Here is a 27,244-nt window from a genome sequence, read left to right on the forward strand (position 1 = left end):
AGATTTGGCCTTCTGCTAGGCCATCAATATTCCATTCAGAAATTCCAGTTCCATCATGACTGGAGTAGGATAGATAGATGTCTTCTTCAAATTGAACATCTGGGAATGTTGGTCTCCCATAATAATTTTTCTTATTAGGATGTCTAGGATTTCCCATTATTCTACTTACTTCAGGAGTATTAGCAGAAATAGTTTTTAATGTTACAAGAGGTTTTATCTTATTAATAGAGTCTGAGCATTCGTTAGAAGCTTTCTCTATTATTTTTAACTTTGATTCTCTATCCGGGATGGATTCATCCTTTAGTATTGCTTCATATGTTTTATTTAATGAAGTTAATTGGTTTTGTAATTTATGCAGTTCTATAGTTTTATCTATATTATTACTAGTTTGTTCTGTATGGATTTTTGATATACTCAGTTTTGTTTTAAGTTGTTCTGCTAGAAGTTCATTTGTAAAATCAAATTTGTCTTTTAATTGCGGGAACTTTTCTTTTGAAAATTCAGGGATTTTGATAGTAGGGTGTGTTTCTATAGTAGGTGCTACTGTTGATTTTGTTGGGATTCCTAATCTGTTAGTGTCTTTTAATTGATTAGCTACAACATGTAAAAGATTGTTCGTATAATTATTTTGGACAATTATTTTGTTCAAATCTTTATTTATTGGTTCTTTATCGAGGTGAATGCTTTCTCTTTTGAAGGGGGAAGCTGTTATGACCTCAGTTTGAACTGGTATCACTATTTCATCTAAAGGCGGAATAGTGGCTTCTATTGTACCTTTATTTTTAGTATACCATTTGTTAATAATCATTTGTAAAGATTCTTTTTGATTTGGAATCTGCCCTGTTAATTCAAACCATCTAAAGAATTCTATATCACATTTAAGTCTTTTTAGATCTTTAATCCAATTGTTCTTGAAAGACTTTCGTTGATCTAAAGAATAGGCATTTACATACCATTTTCTTTTAATGTTGTTATCAGGGTGTTTCCACTGAGCATTTAGACTTTTCCAATCTATTTCGAAGTTACTTTCTTCTTTAAGAGTTCCAAGCCTATCTATTGTTTCTGCGGATGAACTTTTATGAATAAAAGGACCCTTTTGATAGATTACTTTAGGAACAGTTTTGTTAAAATCTACTCCTTTTATTTTCCTATCAAGTTCTTCAATTAATTCTTCATCGCTTTTATCGCTTTTATATCTTTCCTCCGGGGGTTTAGAAGAAGAAGGTCCACTGAAGGACATTCTTTTACTGGAAGAAGCATCGCTTATTGAGTTAGACCTTAAAAATTTTAAGTCTACTGCCCCAGTTGGGTGTTGAATTACTTGTTCGATGTGTGAACTTTCTAGTTCGTATTTAGGTTGAGTTATGGCTTCAAAACGCCATTCATCTTTGGATAATATTTCATCCCATCGAATCATTCTAGGGACGAAGGTATTACTATGCTCTTGGTTTGCTTCCATGAGCATTGTAACTCCCTTATTACTTTCAATTTTAGCCTTCGGGGCTAAAGTGGTTTTCATTAGCCTATAATATACTCGGTATATTACAGCTATCTCTCTTGTATTAATTTTACTATTCATATTTTTTGTTTTAATATTAAGAGTCAAAGTATCTAAAATATTCTGGTCATTTATGTCAACCGAATAATTTGGATAACAGTTAAAGTAGACCGGGCCTTGAGCTAGGTTACTTTGTAGGACTCCTAATAATGAATCGTCAAAATTTAATAATCTGTCATCTCTTAACAAGAGACAAAGGGGTGTGTCTAAACCTAATCTGTATAAAGGTTTGACAGCTACTTGTACTAGTCCAATATGTAGGAAATTATATTTTCTCCTATATTGTTGTATGTCATGTGCTGCTAATAACTTAATGGTTTCGATTGAGTTATTAATAGCGATTGTTGATTCACAAGTTTTGATATTATAACTTTTAATAAAATCAAACTTGCCTGTATGATATATAGTGCTAAAGGATTCTCTAGGAATACTCCAATTTTGTAAATCATTTTCTATTTTGGCAATATCTGCTACTGCCGAAATATTAACACTATTTAGCGTGTTATTTCTTTCTGAATTATTCATATTAATATTGACAGGTGTACCAGCTAATACAGGTTTTTAGCATACCCAAATTGTCAAGATATGTATTTTTTAGTGATTCACAATTTTTTAAATTGTTGTTATAATAATTAATTTCCTTTATTATGTTTAATAGAGGTAGTTTGCTAATATTCTTATTTGAAGCAAGGGTTTTACAAACTCTTAGATTGTGTTTAGCACACTCTATTTTTCTGTTTATCTTTCTTAATTCTTTATTAAGTACCCATCTTTCATAATTTATATTTCTAATATATTGAAAAGAAGGTTGTTGCTTCATTTAAGATTTTAATATTGAGAAGAGCATCTGCTAATAGAGCGATTAATACTTCGTATATTGCTCACTATCATATGTCTTTGCTCAAGATACCTATTGATATTTCTTTTATTAAAATCTATTTCATCTTTTAATAACCATAAAGCTACGTTCTTTATTTTGTTTTCTCTAATGATAGATCTTGTTGATCTAATGTTGAGTCGGGAATTACTAATTCTTTTATTCGTACAGAACAAAATCCATACAGAACAAACTAGTAATAATATAGATAAAACTATAGAACTGCATAAATTACAAAACCAATTAACTTCATTAAATAAAACATATGAAGCAATACTAAAGGATGAATCCATCCCGGATAGAGAATCAAAGTTAAAAATAATAGAGAAAGCTTCTAACGAATGCTCAGACTCTATTAATAAGATAAAACCTCTTGTAACATTAAAAACTATTTCTGCTAATACTCCTGAAGTAAGTAGAATAATGGGAAATCCTAGACATCCTAATAAGAAAAATTATTATGGGAGACCAACATTCCCAGATGTTCAATTTGAAGAAGACATCTATCTATCCTACTCCAGTCATGATGGAACTGGAATTTCTGAATGGAATATTGATGGCCTAGCAGAAGGCCAAATCTACAAAAAACTCCACGAAATAGGAATTGCGGTAACAGCCTATAAAATGAAAAATGCGTCAGATAAAAACGCTGCAACTCTAGTAGTATCAGGATTTACCGGTTCATTAAAAAATTGGTGGGATAATTACCTTTCAGAAGACGACAAAAATCAAATTCTTAATGCTACGACCATAGCAACTATAATAAAAACTGAAAATAATAATCAAACAACTGAACTTGTATCTAAAGAAGATGCCACAGCAACTTTAATCTACTGTATAGCCAAACATTTTATCGGTGAACCAAAACTATTCCAAGATAGAAGTCTTGAACTTCTTAATAATCTTAGCTGCCCAAAATTAACAGATTTTAGGTGGTATAAAGATATGTTTATAGAAAAGGTATTGGTCAGAGAAGACTGTAATAAACCTTTCTGGAAAGAAAGATTCATTAGTGGATTACCCAGGCTGTTTGCCGAAAAGGTAAGAAATAAGATTAAAAATAGATTTAATGGCTCAATCCCATATGATAACCTAACGTATGGAGATTTAATAAGCTTTATAAATGTCACAGGTTTAGAACTATGTACAGACCTAAAGCTAAAAAGCCTTATTAAAAAGGACAGGCTACAATCCAAAGCTGAACTTGGTAGTTTTTGCCAGGACTTCGGTTACAAAACAATTGCAGCTCCTTCAAAAAGAGTATCAAAGAAAAACAAACATAAATCTTCTGATAAACCTAGAAGACGCCATAAGCGTAAAGAAAAGAAAGAGGGCGAAACCTCTAAGAAGAAAAGGTTTAAAAGGAAGAAAAATTATGGTGATAAATGCTGGTCTTGTGGAAAAACAGGGCATAGAGCCAGTGACTGTAAGGTCACGAAAAAAAAAAGAAATAAAGTAAATTCTTTAGAACTTGATGAAAATACTAAATAAAAACTTTACGCTATTCTAGAAGATAATGACAACAGTTCATCATCTTCATCATCTTCATCATCTTCACCCACTGACAGTTATTCGGATAGTGACAATGAACTTATCAATGTCGCATATGATTCAGACAGTAGCAGCTCAATAGAAAACAATTGTAGTTGTACTGGCGCAATTTGCGTGTGTAGCCAAAACTCACTTAGAGTAATATCAGAAGACTCCAAAGAGGTCTTATTCGACATCATCGAACACATTGATGACAATGACTTAAAGAAAAAGTATCTAATTGAATTAAAAAATATTATGGTTAAACAAAAGGGAAATCGACCACAGATAGAACCTTTTGATATGAAGAAAGTAATGGATAGATTCTCCGTTAAAACAGAAGAACCCACTACAGTCCAACATCTTCAAACTGAACTTAAATCAGTAAAAGAAGAATTAAAAGATATTAAGCTTAGACTTAATAAAATCGAAATGGAAAATATTACTGATAAAATATTATCCCAAGTTAATAAGGGAAAAACGATTAATCAAGAATTCCTCAACGAAGAAGAAGATGGTAATGATTCTGACAACACTTCAAAATTAAATGATTCAATTATAGAAGAATCGAAAGATGATTCAGCAGCCCTAGTCAAACTTACTAAAGTAAAGGCTAAAAGTTATCATCTCCCCATAACCTTAAAAGTGCAAGATATGACTTTTAACAAATTAGCATTATTAGATTCAGGTGCAGATAAGAACTGCATAATGGAAGGAATAATACCATTAAAGTATTTAGAGAAAACTACACAAAGATTATACTCTGCAACAGGATAATTATTAAAGATAAATTACAAATTATCTAAAGCACATATCTGTAATGACGGAATATGTTTTATTAATGATTTTATAATAACTAGAGATATAAACGAAGAAATAATTCTTGGTATTCCTTTCCTGACTCAAATAAAACCGCATTACGACGACTTAAGTGCCCTCTGCACTAATGTATTAGGAAAAGAAATACGATTTCCTTACCTAAATCCAATCTCTAAAGAAGAAAGTGATTACATTAAATCACAAACAATTTTTAAAATAAACCTATTATCTCAACAAGTGAATTATTTAAAAAATGATATTAAAATTCGCAAAATTGAACAAACTTTAAAAACCCCCGGAGTAGAAGATAAGATTAAACTATTTTAGCAAAAACTCGAGCTAGAAGTTTGTTCCGATTTACCTACAGCCTTTTGGGAAAGAAAAAGGCACATAATCCACCTACCTTACATAAAAGAATTTAATGAACAAAATATACCTACTAAGGCAAGACCTATTCAGATGAATCATGACTTAATGGAAGTCTGTAAAACAGAAATAGGTGATCTTCTCCAAAAGAAGATTATTAGGCCTTCTAAATCCCCTTGGAGCTGTGCAGCTTTCTACGTTAACAACAACGCAGAAAAGGAAAGAGGAGCTCCTAGGTTAGTAATTAACTATAAACCTTTAAATAAGGTATTACAATGGATTAGGTACCCGATACCTAATAAAAGAGATTTATTAAAAAGAACTTATAAAGCTAATATTTATAGCAAATTCGATATGAAATCAGGATTTTGGCAAATTCAAATTGCTGAAGAAGATAAATATAAAACGGCCTTTAATGTCCCATTTGGACAATATGAATGGAACGTAATGCCTTTTGGGTTAAAAAATGCCCCATCAGAATTCCAAAATGTGATGAATAATATATTTAACCCTTATAGTAACATGTCAATAGTTTATATTGACGATGTATTAGTATTCTCAGAGGACATAGATTCTCACTTTAAACACCTTAATATTTTTTTAAAATAATAAAACACAATGGTTTAGTAGTCAGTGCTAAGAAGATTAAGTTATTCCAAACAACCATTAGATTCTTAGGGCACGACTTATATCAAGGTACTTATAAACCAATCTGTAGAGCCATTGAGTTCTCCTCTAAGTTTCCCAACGAAATCACAGATAAAACACAATTACAAAGGTTCTTAGGAAGCCTTAACTACGTAGCAGATTTTATTCCTAACATTAGAAAAATCTGTGAACCCCTCTACAGGCGTCTTAGAAAAAACTCAGTCCCCTGGAGTCTAGAACAAACAAACACAGTCAAAAGAGTCAAGTCCATTGTTCAAAAACTCCCGTGTCTAGGGATTCCAAATCCTGAAGCATTTATGATAGTCGAAACCGACGCTTCTGATGAAGGGTACGGTGGTATTCTAAAGCAACGAATTTCTTCAGAATCTCCCGAGCAGTTAGTTCGTTTCACTTCTGGTATCTGGAATCCGGCTCAAAAGAATTATAGTACAGTCAAAAAAGAAATTTTGTCTATAGTACTATGTATTACAAAGTTTCAAGACGATTTAATAAACAAAGAATTTTTATTAAGAGTTGATTGTAAGTCAGCTAAAGAGATTTTACAAAAGGATGTTAAAAACCTTATTTCAAAACAAATTTTTGCCAGATGGCAAGCTTTACTATCTAGTTTTGACTTTGAAATTGAATTTATAAAAGGGGAACAAAACTCTTTGCCTGATTTTCTAACCAGAGAATTCTTACAGGGAAAAAATGAGACCATAAAAAGGTCCCTTCAGGGCCTCTAAGAAAAGAGAGAATAAGTATTCTGTTCTTGAAGAATACCCACAATTACCAGTGAGACCAATGTTACTACCACCAGTGAGACCACCCGTGAGATCACTACTAGATATAATAGTTACCCCTCCGAGAGTACCCACTACTGATAAAACCTCTGCCATGACAGTTCTTGGATCTATCCCACAAAGAACAGGTCCATTTCAACAGGCTTCCTCAAAAGCCTCCACCAGCCAGGCGGTAAAAACCTTGACAAGTGCTGATTACGAAATGAAGGTTCCTGAAACCTTCGCCCAAGCAGTTAATCCTCACACACCCTCAAAAGCGGAAGATAAAAGACCGGTTTCCTCAGAGAAGGAAACGTTTGAGTTAATTGCAAAAGAACCAGTTAAAGTCTTAGCCCTAGACAAAGGCTATGAAAACCTTGACCTAGCAGACCTAATTCGTCCCTGTTACACGGACAGAAATTATGTTGATACATGTGATCCCCTAAAAACAAGAAGATACTACGAATTAATTCTTACAGATACTAAGTCTGTTACTTTCGAACACACTCTCTATGATGAAAGAGATCCTACTAGTATTAGGATTTCAAAAATAACCATCAACAAAATTTTAAGCCCATTTGAATGGAATATGGATCATTTGCACACCCCTATAGCTTTATCAGTCCAGTATAGGCCCCAAACCTATAATTACAGAGATTACATAGATGCCTGGTTTAACTTTCTCTACCTACGACCAAAGACCCATACTTGGTTCGTTAAATACAGTGAGCAAGCCCAGAGATCTATATTACCCAGGTGGTTCTACGACTGGTGGAAAATCTTTGGAGGAACAGAGCAAACGATGCCCCGTAGCTTCCACAAGTACTATGAGAGATTCCTACTAGAACAAGAAATCTCTACCCTTCCTGACCATATAAAATTATGCAAATATTATTTTGCGAAACGAATCTCTTTTATAATTAATTGGTCATTCGAAGTAGAACAGATTGACAAAATCAAATATTTGGTAAAGATACCCAAAATAAAAGGATGGATTCCGGAAGTTAAAGAAACTAGGAAATCCAGACCGGCTCAGACAAACTCAACAACGGAATCAGGTAACTCAAAAAATGAGTTAAAAAAGAAACTACTCAGCATGCTTGCAAGCATAGAATCAACAGATCCAACTCAAATACAGGCAATGATAGACACAATCTCAAATTCATCCTCTGCAGAAAGCAGACAAAACGGAGACATGGAAGAATTAGACGGGAAGATAGCCCTAGCCTATACTCACTCTAATCGATAAATAGTATCTTGCCCCTTCAGAAAAAGCAAAAGACAGTTGCCCCTTCAGAAAGGCAAAAAAAAAAAAAAAAACAAATGACCTTTCGAGAAAGCGACATCTGCCCTTCAGGAAAAGCAAAAGACAATTGCCTCTTCAGAAAAGCAAAGAACAAATGACTTTTCGAGACAAAGATCTGACCATCCATTACGGACGATCAAGATTAACTCAACTATCTCTTAGAAGTCTATATAAAGTCTTCAAATGTAATATAGAGGGCAGACCGAAAATCGCCCTTCTCTTTTCACATATGTTTTCCCTTCCCTCTCTGTAAAAGTTCCTCGTTCTGCAGTTTTCAATGTTCTAAATAAAAGTAAGTTTCTTAAATTTGTGTTTATTTCCTTTAAATTCCGCATATTTTTATCTGTACTTACGATCCTTCCACTTGGTATCAGAGCCATGTTAACTAAATCCATGAGAGGCTAAACTCTCAATTGTCTTTAAGGTTTTCATGTTATCTATCTCATGCTCTAGATCTTAATTGTTATATACTATTCATTCCAGTATATATTTATCGTTCAATCCTGTTATCTAGTGTGAAGTTCATAGTGTGAGGGTCTCTAAAAGAGAGTTAGCTGAACCTTATTTACTGCCGTCAGTTGCCGTCGTCGTTATAGGCCAGGGAGAGCCGCAGTTAGACAGGACACAACAGGACACAGTAAATACGTTCAACTTCCAACCCCCAAGAAAACTTAGAACTAAGATAACTTAAACAGGATAAACAGTAAACAATATATTGCTAAGAATAGTACAAAACTATTAAGAGAAATAGTACTGAAAAAGATAACAGAAAAGAAACCTTAAGGACAATACCCCTCTCTTTAACTTCAAAAGAAACCTTTAATCTCATATGAAACACAGAACCTTTAGCATCATAGAATCTTATAATAAATTAAGGTGGAAATTCTTGAAGCACCTTCGAGATACGAATAAAAGAATTAGTAATTCCCGACTCAACATTAGATCAACAAGATCTATCATTAGAGAAAACAAAATAAAGAACGTAGCTTTATGGTTATTAAAAGATGAAATAGATTTTAATAAAAGAAATATCAATAGGTATCTTGAGCAAAGACATATGATAGTGAGCAATATACGAAGTATTAATCGCTCTATTAGCAGATGCTCTTCTCAATATTAAAATCTTAAATGAAGCAACAACCTTCTTTTCAATATATTAGAAATATAAATTATGAAAGATGGGTACTTAATAAAGAATTAAGAAAGATAAACAGAAAAATAGAGTGTGCTAAACACAATCTAAGAGTTTGTAAAACCCTTGCTTCAAATAAGAATATTAGCAAACTACCTCTATTAAACATAATAAAGGAAATTAATTATTATAACAACAATTTAAAAAATTGTGAATCACTAAAAAATACATATCTTGACAATTTGGGTATGCTAAAAACCTGTATTAGCTGGTACACCTGTCAATATTAATATGAATAATTCAGAAAGAAATAACACGCTAAATAGTGTTAATATTTCGGCAGTAGCAGATATTGCCAAAATAGAAAATGATTTACAAAATTGGAGTATTCCTAGAGAATCCTTTAGCACTATATATCATACAGGCAAGTTTGATTTTATTAAAAGTTATAATATCAAAACTTGTGAATCAACAATCGCTATTAATAACTCAATCGAAACCATTAAGTTATTAGCAGCACATGACATACAACAATATAGGAGAAAATATAATTTCCTACTTATTGGACTAGTACAAGTAGCTGTCAAACCTTTATACAGATTAGGTTTAGACACACCCCTTTATCTCTTGTTAAGAGATGACAGATTGTTAAATTTTGACGATTCATTATTAGGAGTCCTACAAAGTAACCTAGCTCAAGGCCCGGTCTACTTTAACTGTTATCCAAATTATTCGGTTGACATAAATGACCAGAATATTTTAGATACTTTGACTCTTAATATTAAAACAAAAAATATGAATAGTAAAATTAATACAAGAGAGATAGCTGTAATATACCGAGTATATTATAGGCTAATGAAAACCACTTTAGCCCCGAAGGCTAAAATTGAAAGTAATAAGGGAGTTACAATGCTCATGGAAGCAAACCAAGAGCATAGTAATACCTTCGTCCCTAGAATGATTCGATGGGATGAAATATTATCCAAAGATGAATGGCGTTTTGAAGCCATAACTCAACCTAAATACGAACTAGAAAGTTCACACATCGAACAAGTAATTCAACACCCAACTGGGGCAGTAGACTTAAAATTTTTAAGGTCTAACTCAATAAGCGATGCTTCTTCCAGTAAAAGAATGTCCTTCAGTGGACCTTCTTCTTCTAAACCCCCGGAAGGAAAGATATAAAAGCGATAAAAGCGATGAAGAATTAATTGAAGAACTTGATAGGAAAATAAAAGGAGTAGATTTTAACAAAACTGTTCCTAAAGTAATCTATCAAAAGGGTCCTTTTATTCATAAAAGTTCATCCGCAGAAACAATAGATAGGCTTGGAACTCTTAAAGAAGAAAGTAACTTCGAAATAGATTGGAAAAGTCTAAATGCTCAGTGGAAACACCCTGATAACAACATTAAAAGAAAATGGTATGTAAATGCCTATTCTTTAGATCAACGAAAGTCTTTCAAGAACAATTGGATTAAAGATCTAAAAAGACTTAAATGTGATATAGAATTCTTTAGATGGTTTGAATTAACAGGGCAGATTCCAAATCAAAAAGAATCTTTACAAATGATTATTAACAAATGGTATACTAAAAATAAAGGTACAATAGAAGCCACTATTCCGCCTTTAGATGAAATAGTGATACCAGTTCAAACTGAGGTCATAACAGCTTCCCCCTTCAAAAGAGAAAGCATTCACCTCGATAAAGAACCAATAAATAAAGATTTGAACAAAATAATTGTCCAAAATAATTATACGAACAATCTTTTACATGTTGTAGCTAATCAATTAAAAGACACTAACAGATTAGGAATCCCAACAAAATCAACAGTAGCACCTACTATAGAAACACACCCTACTATCAAAATCCCTGAATTTTCAAAAGAAAAGTTCCCGCAATTAAAAGACAAATTTGATTTTACAAATGAACTTCTAGCAGAACAACTTAAAACAAAACTGAGTATATCAAAAATCCATACAGAACAAACTAGTAATAATATAGATAAAACTATAGAACTGCATAAATTACAAAACCAATTAACTTCATTAAATAAAACATATGAAGCAATACTAAAGGATGAATCCATCCCGGATAGAGAATCAAAGTTAAAAATAATAGAGAAAGCTTCTAACGAATGCTCAGACTCTATTAATAAGATAAAACCTCTTGTAACATTAAAAACTATTTCTGCTAATACTCCTGAAGTAAGTAGAATAATGGGAAATCCTAGACATCCTAATAAGAAAAATTATTATGGGAGACCAACATTCCCAGATGTTCAATTTGAAGAAGACATCTATCTATCCTACTTCAGTCATGATGGAACTGGAATTTCTGAATGGAATATTGATGGCCTAGCAGAAGGCCAAATCTACAAAAAAACTCCACGAAATAGGAATTGCGGTAACAGCCTATAAAATGAAAAATGCGTCAGATAAAAACGCTGCAACTCTAGTAGTATCAGGATTTACCGGTTCATTAAAAAATTGGTGGGATAATTACCTTTCAGAAGACGACAAAAATCAAATTCTTAATGCTACGACCATAGAAACTATAATAAAAACTGAAAATAATAATCAAACAACTGAATTTGTAGCTAAAGAAGATGCCACAACAACTTTAATCTACTGTATAGCCAAACATTTTATCGGTGAACCAAAACTATTCCAAGATAGAAGTCTTCAAATTCTTAATAATCTTAGCTGCCCAAAATTAACAGATTTTAGGTGGTATAAAGATATGTTTATAGAAAAGGTATTGGTCAGAGAAGACTGTAATAAACCTTTCTGGAAAGAAAGATTCATTAGTGGATTACCCAGGCTTGTTTGCCGAAAAGGTAAGAAATAAGATTAAAAATAGATTTAATGGCTCAATCCCATATGATAACCTAACGTATGGAGATTTAATAAGCTTTATAAATGTCACAGGTTTAGAACTATGTACAGACCTAAAGCTAAAAAGCCTTATTAAAAAGGACAGGCTACAATCCAAAGCTGAACTTGGTAGTTTTTGCCAGGACTTTGGTTACAAAACAATTGCAGCTCCTTCAAAAAGAGTATCAAAGAAAAACAAACATAAATCTTCTGATAAACCTAGAAGACGCCATAAGCGTAAAGAAAAGAAAGAGGGCGAAACCTCTAAGAAGAAAAGGTTTAAAAGGAAGAAAAATTATGGTGATAAATGCTGGTCTTGTTATTCGGATAGTGACAATGAACTTATCAATGTCGCATATGATTCAGACAGTAGCAGCTCAATAGAAAACAATTGTAGCTGTACTGGCGCAATTTGCGTGTGTAGCCAAAACTCACTTAGAGTAATATCAGAAGACTCCATAGAGGTCTTATTCGACATCATCGAACACATTGATGACAATGACTTAAAGAAAAAGTATCTAATTGAATTAAAAAATATTATGGTTAAACAAAAGGGAAATCGACCACAGATAGAACCTTTTGATATGAAGAAAGTAATGGATAGATTCTCCGTTAAAACAGAAGAACCCACTACAGTCCAACATCTTCAAACTGAACTTAAATCAGTAAAAGAAGAATTAAAAGATATTAAGCTTAGACTTAATAAAATCGAAATGGAAAATATTACTGATAAAATATTATCCCAAGTTAATAAGGGAAAAACGATTAATCAAGAATTCCTCAACGAAGAAGAAGATGGTAATGATTCTGACAACACTTCAAAATTAAATGATTCAATTATAGAAGAATCGAAAGATGATTCAGCAGCCCTAGTCAAACTTACTAAAGTAAAGGCTAAAAGTTATCATCTCCCCATAACCTTAAAAGTGCAAGATATGACTTTTAACAAATTAGCATTATTAGATTCAGGTGCAGATAAGAACTGCATAATGGAAGGAATAATACCATTAAAGTATTTAGAGAAAACTACACAAAGATTATACTCTGCAACAGGAGAATTATTAAAGATAAATTACAAATTATCTAAAGCACATATCTGTAATGACGGAATATGTTTTATTAATGATTTTATAATAACTAGAGATATAAACGAAGAAATAATTCTTGGTATTCCTTTCCTGACTCAAATAAAACCGCATTACGACGACTTAAGTGCCCTCTGCACTAATGTATTAGGAAAAGAAATACGATTTCCTTACCTAAATCCAATCTCTAAAGAAGAAAGTGATTACATTAAATCACAAACAATTTTTAAAATAAACCTATTATCTCAACACGTGAATTATTTAAAAAATGATATTAAAATTCGCAAAATTGAACAAACTTTAAAAACCCCCGGAGTAGAAGATAAGATTAAACTATTACAGCAAAAACTCGAGCTAGAAGTTTGTTCCGATTTACCTACAGCCTTTTGGGAAAGAAAAAGGCACATAATCCACCTACCTTACATAAAAGAATTTAATGAACAAAATATACCTACTAAGGCAAGACCTATTCAGATGAATCATGACTTAATGGAAGTCTGTAAAACAGAAATAGGTGATCTTCTCCAAAAGAAGATTATTAGGCCTTCTAAATCCCCTTGGAGCTGTGCAGCTTTCTACGTTAACAACAACGCAGAAAAGGAAAGAGGAGCTCCTAGGTTAGTAATTAACTATAAACCTTTAAATAAGGTATTACAATGGATTAGGTACCCGATACCTAATAAAAGAGATTTATTAAAAAGAACTTATAAAGCTAATATTTATAGCAAATTCGATATGAAATCAGGATTTTGGCAAATTCAAATTGCTGAAGAAGATAAATATAAAACGGCCTTTAATGTCCCATTTGGACAATATGAATGGAACGTAATGCCTTTTGGGTTAAAAAATGCCCCATCAGAATTCCAAAATGTGATGAATAATATATTTAACCCTTATAGTAACATGTCAATAGTTTATATTGACGATGTATTAGTATTCTCAGAGGACATAGATTCTCACTTTAAACACCTTAATATTTTTTTAAAATAATAAAACACAATGGTTTAGTAGTCAGTGCTAAGAAGATTAAGTTATTCCAAACAACCATTAGATTCTTAGGGCACGACTTATATCAAGGTACTTATAAACCAATCTGTAGAGCCATTGAGTTCTCCTCTAAGTTTCCCAACGAAATCACAGATAAAACACAATTACAAAGGTTCTTAGGAAGCCTTAACTACGTAGCAGATTTTATTCCTAACATTAGAAAAATCTGTGAACCCCTCTACAAGCGTCTTAGAAAAAACCCAGTCCCCTGGAGTCTAGAACAAACAAACACAGTCAAAAGAGTCAAGTCCATTGTTCAAAAACTCCCGTGTCTAGGGATTCCAAATCCTGAAGCATTTATGATAGTCGAAACCGACGCTTCTGATGAAGGGTACGGTGGTATTCTAAAGCAACGAATTTCTTCAGAATCTCACGAGCAGTTAGTTCGTTTCACTTCTGGTATCTGGAATCCGGCTCAAAAGAATTATAGTACAGTCAAAAAAGAAATTTTGTCTATAGTACTATGTATTACAAAGTTTCAAGACGATTTAATAAACAAAGAATTTTTATTAAGAGTTGATTGTAAGTCAGCTAAAGAGATTTTACAAAAGGATGTTAAAAACCTTATTTCAAAACAAATTTTTGCCAGATGGCAAGCTTTACTATCTAGTTTTGACTTTGAAATTGAATTTATAAAAGGGGAACAAAACTCTTTGCCTGATTTTCTAACCAGAGAATTCTTACAGGGAAAAAATGAGACCACAAAAAGGTCCCTTCAGGGCCTCTCCAAAAAGAGAGAATAAGTATTCTGTTCTTGCAGAATACCCACAATTACCAGTGAGACCACCCGTGAGATCACTACTAGATATAATGGTTACCCCTCCGAGAGTACCCACTTCTGATAAAACCTCTGCCATGACAGTTCTTGGATCTATCCCACAAAGAACAGGTCCATTTCAATAGGCTTCCTCAAAAGCCTCCACCAGCCAGGCGGTAAAAACCTTGACAAGTGCTGATTACGAAATGAAGGTTTCTGAAACCTTCGCCCAAGCAGTTAATCCTCACACACCCTCAAAAGCGGAAGATAAAAGACCGGTTTCCTCAGAGAAGGAAACGTTTGAGTTAATTGCAAAAGAACCAGTTAAAGTCTTAGCCCTAGACAAAGGCTATGAAAACCTTGACCTAGCAGACCTAATTCGTCCCTGTTACACGGACAGAAATTATGTTGATACATGTGATCCCCTAAAAACAAGAAGATACTACGAATTAATTCTTACAGATACTAAGTCTGTTACTTTCGAACACACTCTCTATGATGAAAGAGATCCTACTAGTATTAGGATTTCAAAAATAACCATCAACAAAATTTTAAGCCCATTTGAATGGAATATGGATCATTTGCACACCCCTATAGCTTTATCAGTCCAGTATAGGCCCCAAACCTATAATTACAGAGATTACATAGATGCCTGGTTTAACTTTCTCTACCTACGACCAAAGACCCATACTTGGTTCGTTAAATACAGTGAGCAAGCCCAGAGATCTATATTACCCAGGTGGTTCTACGACTGGTGGAAAATCTTTGGAGGAACAGAGCAAACGATGCCCCGTAGCTTCCACAAGTACTATGAGAGATTCCTACTAGAACAAGAAATCTCTACCCTTCCTGACCATATAAAATTATGCAAATATTATTTTGCGAAACGAATCTCTTTTATAATTAATTGGTCATTCGAAGTAGAACAGATTGACAAAATCAAATATTTGGTAAAGATACCCAAAATAAAAGGATGGATTCCGGAAGTTAAAGAAACTAGGAAATCCAGACCGGCTCAGACAAACTCAACAACGGAATCAGGTAACTCAAAAAATGAGTTAAAAAAGAAACTACTCAGCATGCTTGCAAGCATAGAATCAACAGATCCAACTCAAATACAGGCAATGATAGACACAATCTCAAATTCATCCTCTGCAGAAAGCAGACAAAACGGAGACATGGAAGAATTAGACGGGAAGATAGCCCTAGCCTATACTCAGTCTAATCGATAAATAGTATCTTGCCCCTTCAGAAAAAGCAAAAGACAGTTGCCCCTTCAGAAAGGCAAAAAACAAATGAAAAAAAAACAAATGACCTTTCGAGAAAGCGACATCTGCCCTTCAGGAAAAGCAAAAGACAATTGCCTCTTCAGAAAAGCAAAGAACAAATGACTTTTCGAGACAAAGATCTGACCATCCATTACGGACGATCAAGATTAACTCAACTATCTCTTAGAAGTCTATATAAAGTCTTCAAATGTAATATAGAGGGCAGACGGAAAATCGCCCTTCTCTTTTCACATATGTTTTCCCTTCCCTCTCTGTAAAAGTTCCTCGTTCTGCAGTTTTCAATGTTCTAAATAAAAGTAAGTTTCTTAAATTTGTGTTTATTTCCTTTAAATTCTGCATATTTTTATCTGTACTTACGATCCTTCCACTTGGTATCAGAATTTAATGAACAAAATATACCTACTAAGGCAAGACCTATTCAGATGAATCATGACTGCCCTAATAATCTTCTTTTGGAGAAGATCACCTATTTATGTTTTACAGACTTCCATTAAGTCATGATTCATATTTTCCATTTCGATTTTATTAAGTCTAAGCTTAATATCTTTTAATTCTTCTGGTATTACTCTAAGTGAGTTTTGGCTACACACGCAAATTGCGCCAGTACAGCTACAATTGTTTTCTATTGAGCTGCTACTGTCTGAATCATATGCGACATTGATAAGTTCATTGTCACTATCCGAATAACTGTCAGTGGGTGAAGATGATGAAGATGATGAACTGTTGTCATTATCTGCTACTGTCTCAACGAAGAAGAAGATGGTAATGATTCTGACAACACTTCAAAATTAAATGATTCAATTATAGAAGAATCGAAAGATGATTCAGCAGCCCTAGTCAAACTTACTAAAGTAAAGGCTAAAAGTTATCATCTCCCCATAACCTTAAAAGTGCAAGATATGACTTTTAACAAATTAGCATTATTAGATTCAGGTGCAGATAAGAACTGCATAATGGAAGGAATAATACCATTAAAGTATTTAGAGAAAACTACACAAAGATTATACTCTGCAACAGGAGAATTATTAAAGATAAATTACAAATTATCTAAAGCACATATCTGTAATGACGGAATATGTTTTATTAATGATTTTATAATAACTAGAGATATAAACGAAGAAATAATTCTTGGTATTCCTTTCCTGACTCAAATAAAACCGCATTACGACGACTTAAGTGCCCTCTGCACTAATGTATTAGGAAAAGAAATACGATTTCCTTACCTAAATCCAATCTCTAAAGAAGAAAGTGATTACATTAAATCACAAACAATTTTTAAAATAAACCTATTATCTCAACAAGTGAATTATTTAAAAAATGATATTAAAATTCGCAAAATTGAACAAACTTTAAAAACCCCCGGAGTAGAAGATAAGATTAAACTATTTCAGCAAAAACTCGAGCTAGAAGTTTGTTCCGATTTACCTACAGCCTTTTGGGAAAGAAAAAGGCACATAATCCACCTACCTTACATAAAAGAATTTAATGAACAAAATATACCTACTAAGGCAAGACCTATTCAGATGAATCATGACTTAATGGAAGTCTGTAAAACAGAAATAGGTGATCTTCTCCAAAAGAAGATTATTAGGCCTTCTAAATCCCCTTGGAGCTGTGCAGCTTTCTACGTTAACAACAACGCAGAAAAGGAAAGAGGAGCTCCTAGGTTAGTAATTAACTATAAACCTTTAAATAAGGTATTACAATGGATTAGGTACCCGATACCTAATAAAAGAGATTTATTAAAAAGAACTTATAAAGCTAATATTTATAGCAAATTCGATATGAAATCAGGATTTTGGCAAATTCAAATTGCTGAAGAAGATAAATATAAAACGGCCTTTAATGTCCCATTTGGACAATATGAATGGAACGTAATGCCTTTTGGGTTAAAAAATGCCCCATCAGAATTCCAAAATGTGATGAATAATATATTTAACCCTTATAGTAACATGTCAATAGTTTATATTGACGATGTATTAGTATTCTCAGAGGACATAGATTCTCACTTTAAACACCTTAATATTTTTTTTTAAAAAAGATAAAACACAATTACAAAGGTTCTTAGGAAGCCTTAACTACGTAGCAGATTTTATTCCTAACATTAGAAAAATCTGTGAACCCCTCTACAAGCGTCTTAGAAAAAACATTTTATCGGTGAACCAAAACTATTCCAAGATAGAAGTCTTGAACTTCTTAATAATCTTAGCTGCCCAAAATTAACAGATTTTAGGTGGTATAAAGATATGTTTATAGAAAAGGTATTGGTCAGAGAAGACTGTAATAAACCTTTCTGGAAAGAAAGATTCATTAGTGGATTACCCAGGCTGTTTGCCGAAAAGGTAAGAAATAAGATTAAAAATAGATTTAATGGCTCAATCCCATATGATAACCTAACGTATGGAGATTTAATAAGCTTTATAAATGTCACAGGTTTAGAACTATGTACAGACCTAAAGCTAAAAAGCCTTATTAAAAAGGACAGGCTACAATCCAAAGCTGAACTTGGTAGTTTTTGCCAGGACTTCGGTTACAAAACAATTGCAGCTCCTTCAAAAAGAGTATCAAAGAAAAACAAACATAAATCTTCTGATAAACCTAGAAGACGCCATAAGCGTAAAGAAAAGAAAGAGGGCGAAACCTCTAAGAAGAAAAGGTTTAAAAGGAAGAAAAATTATACCACCCAAAATTAGTGATACCAAGTGGAAGGATTTTTTAATTCAATTAGATACTTTTTCTTTAAGTCATTGTCATCAATGTGTTCGATGATGTCGAATAAGACCTCTTTGGAGTCTTCTGATATTACTCTAAGTGAGTTTTGGCTACACACGCAAATTGCGCCAGTACAGCTACAATTGTTTTCTATTGAGCTGCTACTGTCTGAATCATATGCGACATTGATAAGTTCATTGTCACTATCCGAATAACTGTCAGTGGGTGAAGATGATGAACTGTTGTCATTATCTTCTAGAATAGCGTAAAGTTTTTCTTTAGTATTTTCATCAAGTTCTAAAGAATTTACTTTATTTCTTTTCTTTTTCGTGACCTTACAGTCACTGGCTCTATGCCCTGTTTTTCCACAAGACCAGCATTTATCACCATAATTTTTCTTGCTTTTAAACCTTTTCTTCTTAGAGGTTTCGCCCTCTTTCTTTTCTTTACGCTTATGGCGTCTTCTAGGTTTATCAGAAGATTTATGTTTGTTTTTCTTTGATACTCTTTTTGAAGGAGCTGCAATTGTTTTGTAACCGAAGTCCTGGCAAAAACTACCAAGTTCAGCTTTGGATTGTAGCCTGTCCTTTTTAATAAGGCTTTTTAGCTTTAGGTCTGTACATAGTTCTAAACCTGTGACATTTATAAAGCTTATTAAATCTCCATACGTTAGGTTATCATATGGGATTGAGCCATTAAATCTATTTTTAATCTTATTTCTTACCTTTTCGGCAAACAGCCTGGGTAATCCACTAATGAATCTTTCTTTCCAGAAAGGTTTATTACAGTCTTCTCTGACCAATACCTTTTCTATAAACATATCTTTATACCACCTAAAATCTGTTAATTTTGGGCAGCTAAGATTATTAAGAAGTTCAAGACTTCTATCTTGGAATAGTTTTGGTTCACCGATAAAATGTTTGGCTATACAGTAGATTAAAGTTGCTGTGGCATCTTCTTTAGCTACAAGTTCAGTTGTTTGATTATTATTTTCAGTTTTTATTATAGTTGCTATGGTCGTAGCATTAAGAATTTGATTTTTGTCGTCTTCTGAAAGGTAATTATCCCACCAATTTTTTAATGAACCGGTAAATCCTGATACTACTAGAGTTGCAGCGTTTTTATCTGACGCATTTTTCATTTTATAGGCTGTTACCGCAATTCCTATTTCGTGGAGTTTTTTGTAGATTTGGCCTTCTGCTAGGCCATCAATATTCCATTCAGAAATTCCAGTTCCATCATGACTGGAGTAGGATAGATAGATGTCTTCTTCAAATTGAAACATCTGGGAATGTTGGTCTCCCATAATAATTTTTCTTATTAGGATGTCTAGGATTTCCCATTATTCTACTTACTTCAGGAGTATTAGCAGAAATAGTTTTTAATGTTACAAGAGGTTTTATCTTATTAATAGAGTCTGAGCATTCGTTAGAAGCTTTCTCTATTATTTTTAACTTTGATTCTCTATCCGGGATGGATTCATCCTTTAGTATTGCTTCATATGTTTTATTTAATGAAGTTAATTGGTTTTGTAATTTATGCAGTTCTATAGTTTTATCTATATTATTACTAGTTTGTTCTGTATGGATTTTTGATATACTCAGTTTTGTTTTAAGTTGTTCTGCTAGAAGTTCATTTGTAAAATCAAATTTGTCTTTTAATTGCGGGAACTTTTCTTTTGAAAATTCAGGGATTTTGATAGTAGGGTGTGTTTCTATAGTAGGTGCTACTGTTGATTTTGTTGGGATTCCTAATCTGTTAGTGTCTTTTAATTGATTAGCTACAACATGTAAAAGATTGTTCGTATAATTATTTTGGACAATTATTTTGTTCAAATCTTTATTTATTGGTTCTTTATCGAGGTGAATGCTTTCTCTTTTGAAGGGGGAAGCTGTTATGACCTCAGTTTGAACTGGTATCACTATTTCATCTAAAGGCGGAATAGTGGCTTCTATTGTACCTTTATTTTTAGTATACCATTTGTTAATAATCATTTGTAAAGATTCTTTTTGATTTGGAATCTGCCCTGTTAATTCAAACCATCTAAAGAATTCTATATCACATTTAAGTCTTTTTAGATCTTTAATCCAATTGTTCTTGAAAGACTTTCGTTGATCTAAAGAATAGGCATTTACATACCATTTTCTTTTAATGTTGTTATCAGGGTGTTTCCACTGAGCATTTAGACTTTTCCAATCTATTTCGAAGTTACTTTCTTCTTTAAGAGTTCCAAGCCTATCTATTGTTTCTGCGGATGAACTTTTATGAATAAAAGGACCCTTTTGATAGATTACTTTAGGAACAGTTTTGTTAAAATCTACTCCTTTTATTTTCCTATCAAGTTCTTCAATTAATTCTTCATCGCTTTTATCGCTTTTATATCTTTCCTCCGGGGGTTTAGAAGAAGAAGGTCCACTGAAGGACATTCTTTTACTGGAAGAAGCATCGCTTATTGAGTTAGACCTTAAAAATTTTAAGTCTACTGCCCCAGTTGGGTGTTGAATTACTTGTTCGATGTGTGAACTTTCTAGTTCGTATTTAGGTTGAGTTATGGCTTCAAAACGCCATTCATCTTTGGATAATATTTCATCCCATCGAATCATTCTAGGGACGAAGGTATTACTATGCTCTTGGTTTGCTTCCATGAGCATTGTAACTCCCTTATTACTTTCAATTTTAGCCTTCGGGGCTAAAGTGGTTTTCATTAGCCTATAATATACTCGGTATATTACAGCTATCTCTCTTGTATTAATTTTACTATTCATATTTTTTGTTTTAATATTAAGAGTCAAAGTATCTAAAATATTCTGGTCATTTATGTCAACCGAATAATTTGGATAACAGTTAAAGTAGACCGGGCCTTGAGCTAGGTTACTTTGTAGGACTCCTAATAATGAATCGTCAAAATTTAATAATCTGTCATCTCTTAACAAGAGACAAAGGGGTGTGTCTAAACCTAATCTGTATAAAGGTTTGACAGCTACTTGTACTAGTCCAATATGTAGGAAATTATATTTTCTCCTATATTGTTGTATGTCATGTGCTGCTAATAACTTTATGGTTATTAAAAGATATTAAGCTTAGACTTAATAAAATCGAAATGGGAAAAAGATGGTAATGATTATAACAACAATTTAAAAAATTGTGAATCACTAAAAAATACATATCTTGACAATTTGGGTATGCTAAAAACCTGTATTAGCTGGTACACCTGTCAATATTAATATGAATAATTCAGAAAGAAATAACACGCTAAATAGTGTTAATATTTCGGCAGTAGCAGATATTGCCAAAATAGAAAATGATTTACAAAATTGGAGTATTCCTAGAGAATCCTTTAGCACTATATATCATACAGGCAAGTTTGATTTTATTAAAAGTTATAATATCAAAACTTGTGAATCAACAATCGCTATTAATAACTCAATCGATTTATACTATTCTTAGCAATATATTATTTACTGTTTATCCTGTTTAAGTTATCTTAGTTCTAAGTTTTCTTGGGGGTTGGAAGTTGAACGTGTTTACTGTGTCCTGTTGTGTCCTGTCTAACTGCGGCTCTCCCTGGCCTATAACGACGACGGCAACTGACGGCAGTAAATAAGGTTCAGCTAACTCTCTTTTAGAGACCCTCACACTATGAACTTCACACTAGATAACAGGATTGAACGATAAATATATACTGGAATGAATAGTATATAACAATTAAGATCTAGAGCATGAGATAGATAACATGAAAACCTTAAAGACAATTGAGAGTTTAGCCTCTCATGGATTTAGTTAACATGGCTCTGATAGTACTGAAAAAGATAACAGAAAAGAAACCTTAAGGACAATACCCCTCTCTTTAACTTCAAAAGAAACCTTTAATCTCATATGAAACACAGAACCTTTAGCATCATAGAATCTTATAATAAATTAAGGTGGAAATTCTTGAAGCACCTTCGAGATACGAATAAAAGAATTAGTAATTCCCGACTCAACATTAGATCAACAAGATCTATCATTAGAGAAAACAAAATAAAGAACGTAGCTTTATGGTTATTAAAAGATGAAATAGATTTTAATAAAAGAAATATCAACAGGTATCTTGAGCAAAGGCAAATGATAGTGAGCAATATACGAAGTATTAATCGCTCTATTAGCAGATGCTCTTCTCAATATTAAAATCTTAAATGAAGCAACAACCTTCTTTTCAATATATTAGAAATATAAATTATGAAAGATGGGTACTTAATAAAGAATTAAGAAAGATAAACAGAAAAATAGAGTGTGCTAAACACAATCTAAGAGTTTGTAAAACCCTTGCTTCAAATAAGAATATTAGCAAACTACCTCTATTAAACATAATAAAGGAAATTAATTATTATAACAACAATTTAAAAAATTGTGAATCACTAAAAAATACATATCTTGACAATTTGGGTATGCTAAAAACCTGTATTAGCTGGTACACCTGTCAATATTAATATGAATAATTCAGAAAGAAATAACACGCTAAATAGTGTTAATATTTCGGCAGTAGCAGATATTGCCAAAATAGAAAATGATTTACAAAATTGGAGTATTCCTAGAGAATCCTTTAGCACTATATATCATACAGGCAAGTTTGATTTTATTAAAAGTTATAATATCAAAACTTGTGAATCAACAATCGCTATTAATAACTCAATCGAAACCATTAAGTTATTAGCAGCACATGACATACAACAATATAGGAGAAAATATAATTTCCTACATATTGGACTAGTACAAGTAGCTGTCAAACCTTTATACAGATTAGGTTTAGACACACCCCTTTGTCTCTTGTTAAGAGATGACAGATTATTAAATTTTGACGATTCATTATTAGGAGTCCTACAAAGTAACCTAGCTCAAGGCCCGGTCTACTTTAACTGTTATCCAAATTATTCGGTTGACATAAATGACCAGAATATTTTAGATACTTTGACTCTTAATATTAAAACAAAAAATATGAATAGTAAAATTAATACAAGAGAGATAGCTGTAATATACCGAGTATATTATAGGCTAATGAAAACCACTTTAGCCCCGAAGGCTAAAATTGAAAGTAATAAGGGAGTTACAATGCTCATGGAAGCAAACCAAGAGCATAGTAATACCTTCGTCCCTAGAATGATTCGATGGGATGAAATATTATCCAAAGATGAATGGCGTTTTGAAGCCATAACTCAACCTAAATACGAACTAGAAAGTTCACACATCGAACAAGTAATTCAACACCCAACTGGGGCAGTAGACTTAAAATTTTTAAGGTCTAACTCAATAAGCGATGCTTCTTCCAGTAAAAGAATGTCCTTCAGTGGACCTTCTTCTTCTAAACCCCCGGAAGGAAAGATATAAAAGCGATAAAAGCGATGAAGAATTAATTGAAGAACTTGATAGGAAAATAAAAGGAGTAGATTTTAACAAAACTGTTCCTAAAGTAATCTATCAAAAGGGTCCTTTTATTCATAAAAGTTCATCCGCAGAAACAATAGATAGGCTTGGAACTCTTAAAGAAGAAAGTAACTTCGAAATAGATTGGAAAAGTCTAAATGCTCAGTGGAAACACCCTGATAACAACATTAAAAGAAAATGGTATGTAAATGCCTATTCTTTAGATCAACGAAAGTCTTTCAAGAACAATTGGATTAAAGATCTAAAAAGACTTAAATGTGATATAGAATTCTTTAGATGGTTTGAATTAACAGGGCAGATTCCAAATCAAAAAGAATCTTTACAAATGATTATTAACAAATGGTATACTAAAAATAAAGGTACAATAGAAGCCACTATTCCGCCTTTAGATGAAATAGTGATACCAGTTCAAACTGAGGTCATAACAGCTTCCCCCTTCAAAAGAGAAAGCATTCACCTCGATAAAGAACCAATAAATAAAGATTTGAACAAAATAATTGTCCAAAATAATTATACGAACAATCTTTTACATGTTGTAGCTAATCAATTAAAAGACACTAACAGATTAGGAATCCCAACAAAATCAACAGTAGCACCTACTATAGAAACACACCCTACTATCAAAATCCCTGAATTTTCAAAAGAAAAGTTCCCGCAATTAAAAGACAAATTTGATTTTACAAATGAACTTCTAGCAGAACAACTTAAAACAAAACTGAGTATATCAAAAATCCATACAGAACAAACTAGTAATAATATAGATAAAACTATAGAACTGCATAAATTACAAAACCAATTAACTTCATTAAATAAAACATATGAAGCAATACTAAAGGATGAATCCATCCCGGATAGAGAATCAAAGTTAAAAATAATAGAGAAAGCTTCTAACGAATGCTCAGACTCTATTAATAAGATAAAACCTCTTGTAACATTAAAAACTATTTCTGCTAATACTCCTGAAGTAAGTAGAATAATGGGAAATCCTAGACATCCTAATAAGAAAAATTATTATGGGAGACCAACATTCCCAGATGTTCAATTTGAAGAAGACATCTATCTATCCTACTCCAGTCATGATGGAACTGGAATTTCTGAATGGAATATTGATGGCCTAGCAGAAGGCCAAATCTACAAAAAAACTCCACGAAATAGGAATTGCGGTAACAGCCTATAAAATGAAAAATGCGTCAGATAAAAACGCTGCAACTCTAGTAGTATCAGGATTTACCGGTTCATTAAAAAATTGGTGGGATAATTACCTTTTAGAAGACGACAAAAATCAAATTCTTAATGCTACGACCATAGCAACTATAATAAAAACTGAAAATAATAATCAAACAACTGAACTTGTAGCTAAAGAAGATGCCACAACAACTTTAATCTACTGTATAGCCAAACATTTTATCGGTGAACCAAAACTATTCCAAGATAGAAGTCTTGAACTTCTTAATAATCTTAGCTGCCCAAAATTAACAGATTTTAGGTGGTATAAAGATATGTTTATAGAAAAGGTATTGGTCAGAGAAGACTGTAATAAACCTTTCTGGAAAGAAAGATTCATTAGTGGATTACCCAGGCTGTTTGCCGAAAAGGTAAGAAATAAGATTAAAAATAGATTTAATGGCTCAATCCCATATGATAACCTAACGTATGGAGATTTAATAAGCTTTATAAATGTCACAGGTTTAGAACTATGTACAGACCTAAAGCTAAAAAGCCTTATTAAAAAGGACAGGCTACAATCCAAAGCTGAACTTGGTAGTTTTTGCCAGGACTTCGGTTACAAAACAATTGCAGCTCCTTCAAAAAGAGTATCAAAGAAAAACAAACATAAATCTTCTGATAAACCTAGAAGACGCCATAAGCGTAAAGAAAAGAAAGAGGGCGAAACCTCTAAGAAGAAAAGGTTTAAAAGGAAGAAAAATTATGGTGATAAATGCTGGTCTTGTGGAAAAACAGGGCATAGAGCCAGTGACTGTAAGGTCACGAAAAAGAAAAGAAATAAAGTAAATTCTTTAGAACTTGATGAAAATACTAAAGAAAAACTTTTACGCTATTCTAGAAGATAATGACAACAGTTCATCATCTTCATCATCTTCACCCACTGACAGTTATTCGGATAGTGACAATGAACTTATCAATGTCGCATATGATTCAGACAGTAGCAGCTCAATAGAAAACAATTGTAGCTGTACTGGCGCAATTTGCGTGTGTAGCCAAAACTTCACTTAGAGTAATATCAGAAGACTCCAAAGAGGTCTTATTCGACATCATCGAACACATTGATGACAATGACTTAAAGAAAAAGTATCTAATTGAATTAAAAAATATTATGGTTAAACAAAAGGGAAATCGACCACAGATAGAACCTTTTGATATGAAGAAAGTAATGGATAGATTCTCCGTTAAAACAGAAGAACCCACTACAGTCCAACATGTTCAAACTGAACTTAAATCAGTAAAAGAAGAATTAAAAGATATTAAGCTTAGACTTAATAAAATCGAAATGGAAAATATTACTGATAAAATATTATCCCAAGTTAATAAGGGAAAAACGATTAATCAAGAATTCCTCAACGAAGAAGAAGATGGTAATGATTCTGACAACACTTCAAAATTAAATGATTCAATTATAGAAGAATCGAAAGATGATTCAGCAGCCCTAGTCAAACTTACTAAAGTAAAGGCTAAAAGTTATCATCTCCCCATAACCTTAAAAGTGCAAGATATGACTTTTAACAAATTAGCATTATTAGATTCAGGTGCAGATAAGAACTGCATAATGGAAGGAATAATACCATTAAAGTATTTAGAGAAAACTACACAAAGATTATACTCTGCAACAGGAGAATTATTAAAGATAAATTACAAATTATCTAAAGCACATATCTGTAATGACGGAAAATCGCCCTTCTCTTTTCACATATGTTTTCCCTTCCCTCTCTGTAAAAGTTCCTCGTTCTGCAGTTTTCAATGTTCTAAATAAAAGTAAGTTTCTTAAATTTGTGTTTATTTCCTTTAAATTCCGCATATTTTA

General features: G+C 32.6%; 1 protein-coding gene across 1 annotated transcript; it reads left to right on the forward strand.

The window, feature by feature from the left end:
- Window positions 1-10,132: 10,132 nt before the first annotated feature.
- Window positions 10,133-18,764, forward strand: LOC138868401 (uncharacterized). The gene is made up of 8 exons (XM_070145954.1): window positions 10,133-11,423; window positions 11,740-11,856; window positions 11,948-12,862; window positions 13,487-13,595; window positions 16,270-16,367; window positions 16,766-16,833; window positions 18,328-18,400; window positions 18,505-18,764. The coding sequence occupies exons 1-8, from the start codon at window positions 10,133-10,135 to the stop codon at window positions 18,762-18,764; spliced, it is 2,931 nt and encodes a 976-aa protein (XP_070002055.1).
- The last annotated feature ends 8,480 nt before the right edge of the window (window positions 18,765-27,244 follow it).

The sequence above is a fragment of the Nicotiana sylvestris genome, chromosome 5, assembly GCF_000393655.2.
Source record: "Nicotiana sylvestris chromosome 5, ASM39365v2, whole genome shotgun sequence".
Classification (NCBI taxonomy): domain Eukaryota; kingdom Viridiplantae; phylum Streptophyta; class Magnoliopsida; order Solanales; family Solanaceae; genus Nicotiana; species Nicotiana sylvestris.

What these genes read in the sequence shown, in the direction of transcription:
- LOC138868401 (XM_070145954.1), top strand. Translation starts at nt 10,133, where the DNA reads ATGCTTCTTCCAGTAAAAGAATGTCCTTCAGTGGACCTTCTTCTTCTA. An exon ending in CAGGCTTGTTTGCCGAAAAG is followed by an intron (nt 11,857 to 11,947) that starts GTAAGAAATAAG and finishes TAAATGTCACAG; the next exon opens with GTTTAGAACTATGTACAGAC. An exon ending in TTTCAATGTTCTAAATAAAA is followed by an intron (nt 16,368 to 16,765) that starts GTAAGTTTCTTA and finishes AATAACTGTCAG; the next exon opens with TGGGTGAAGATGATGAAGAT.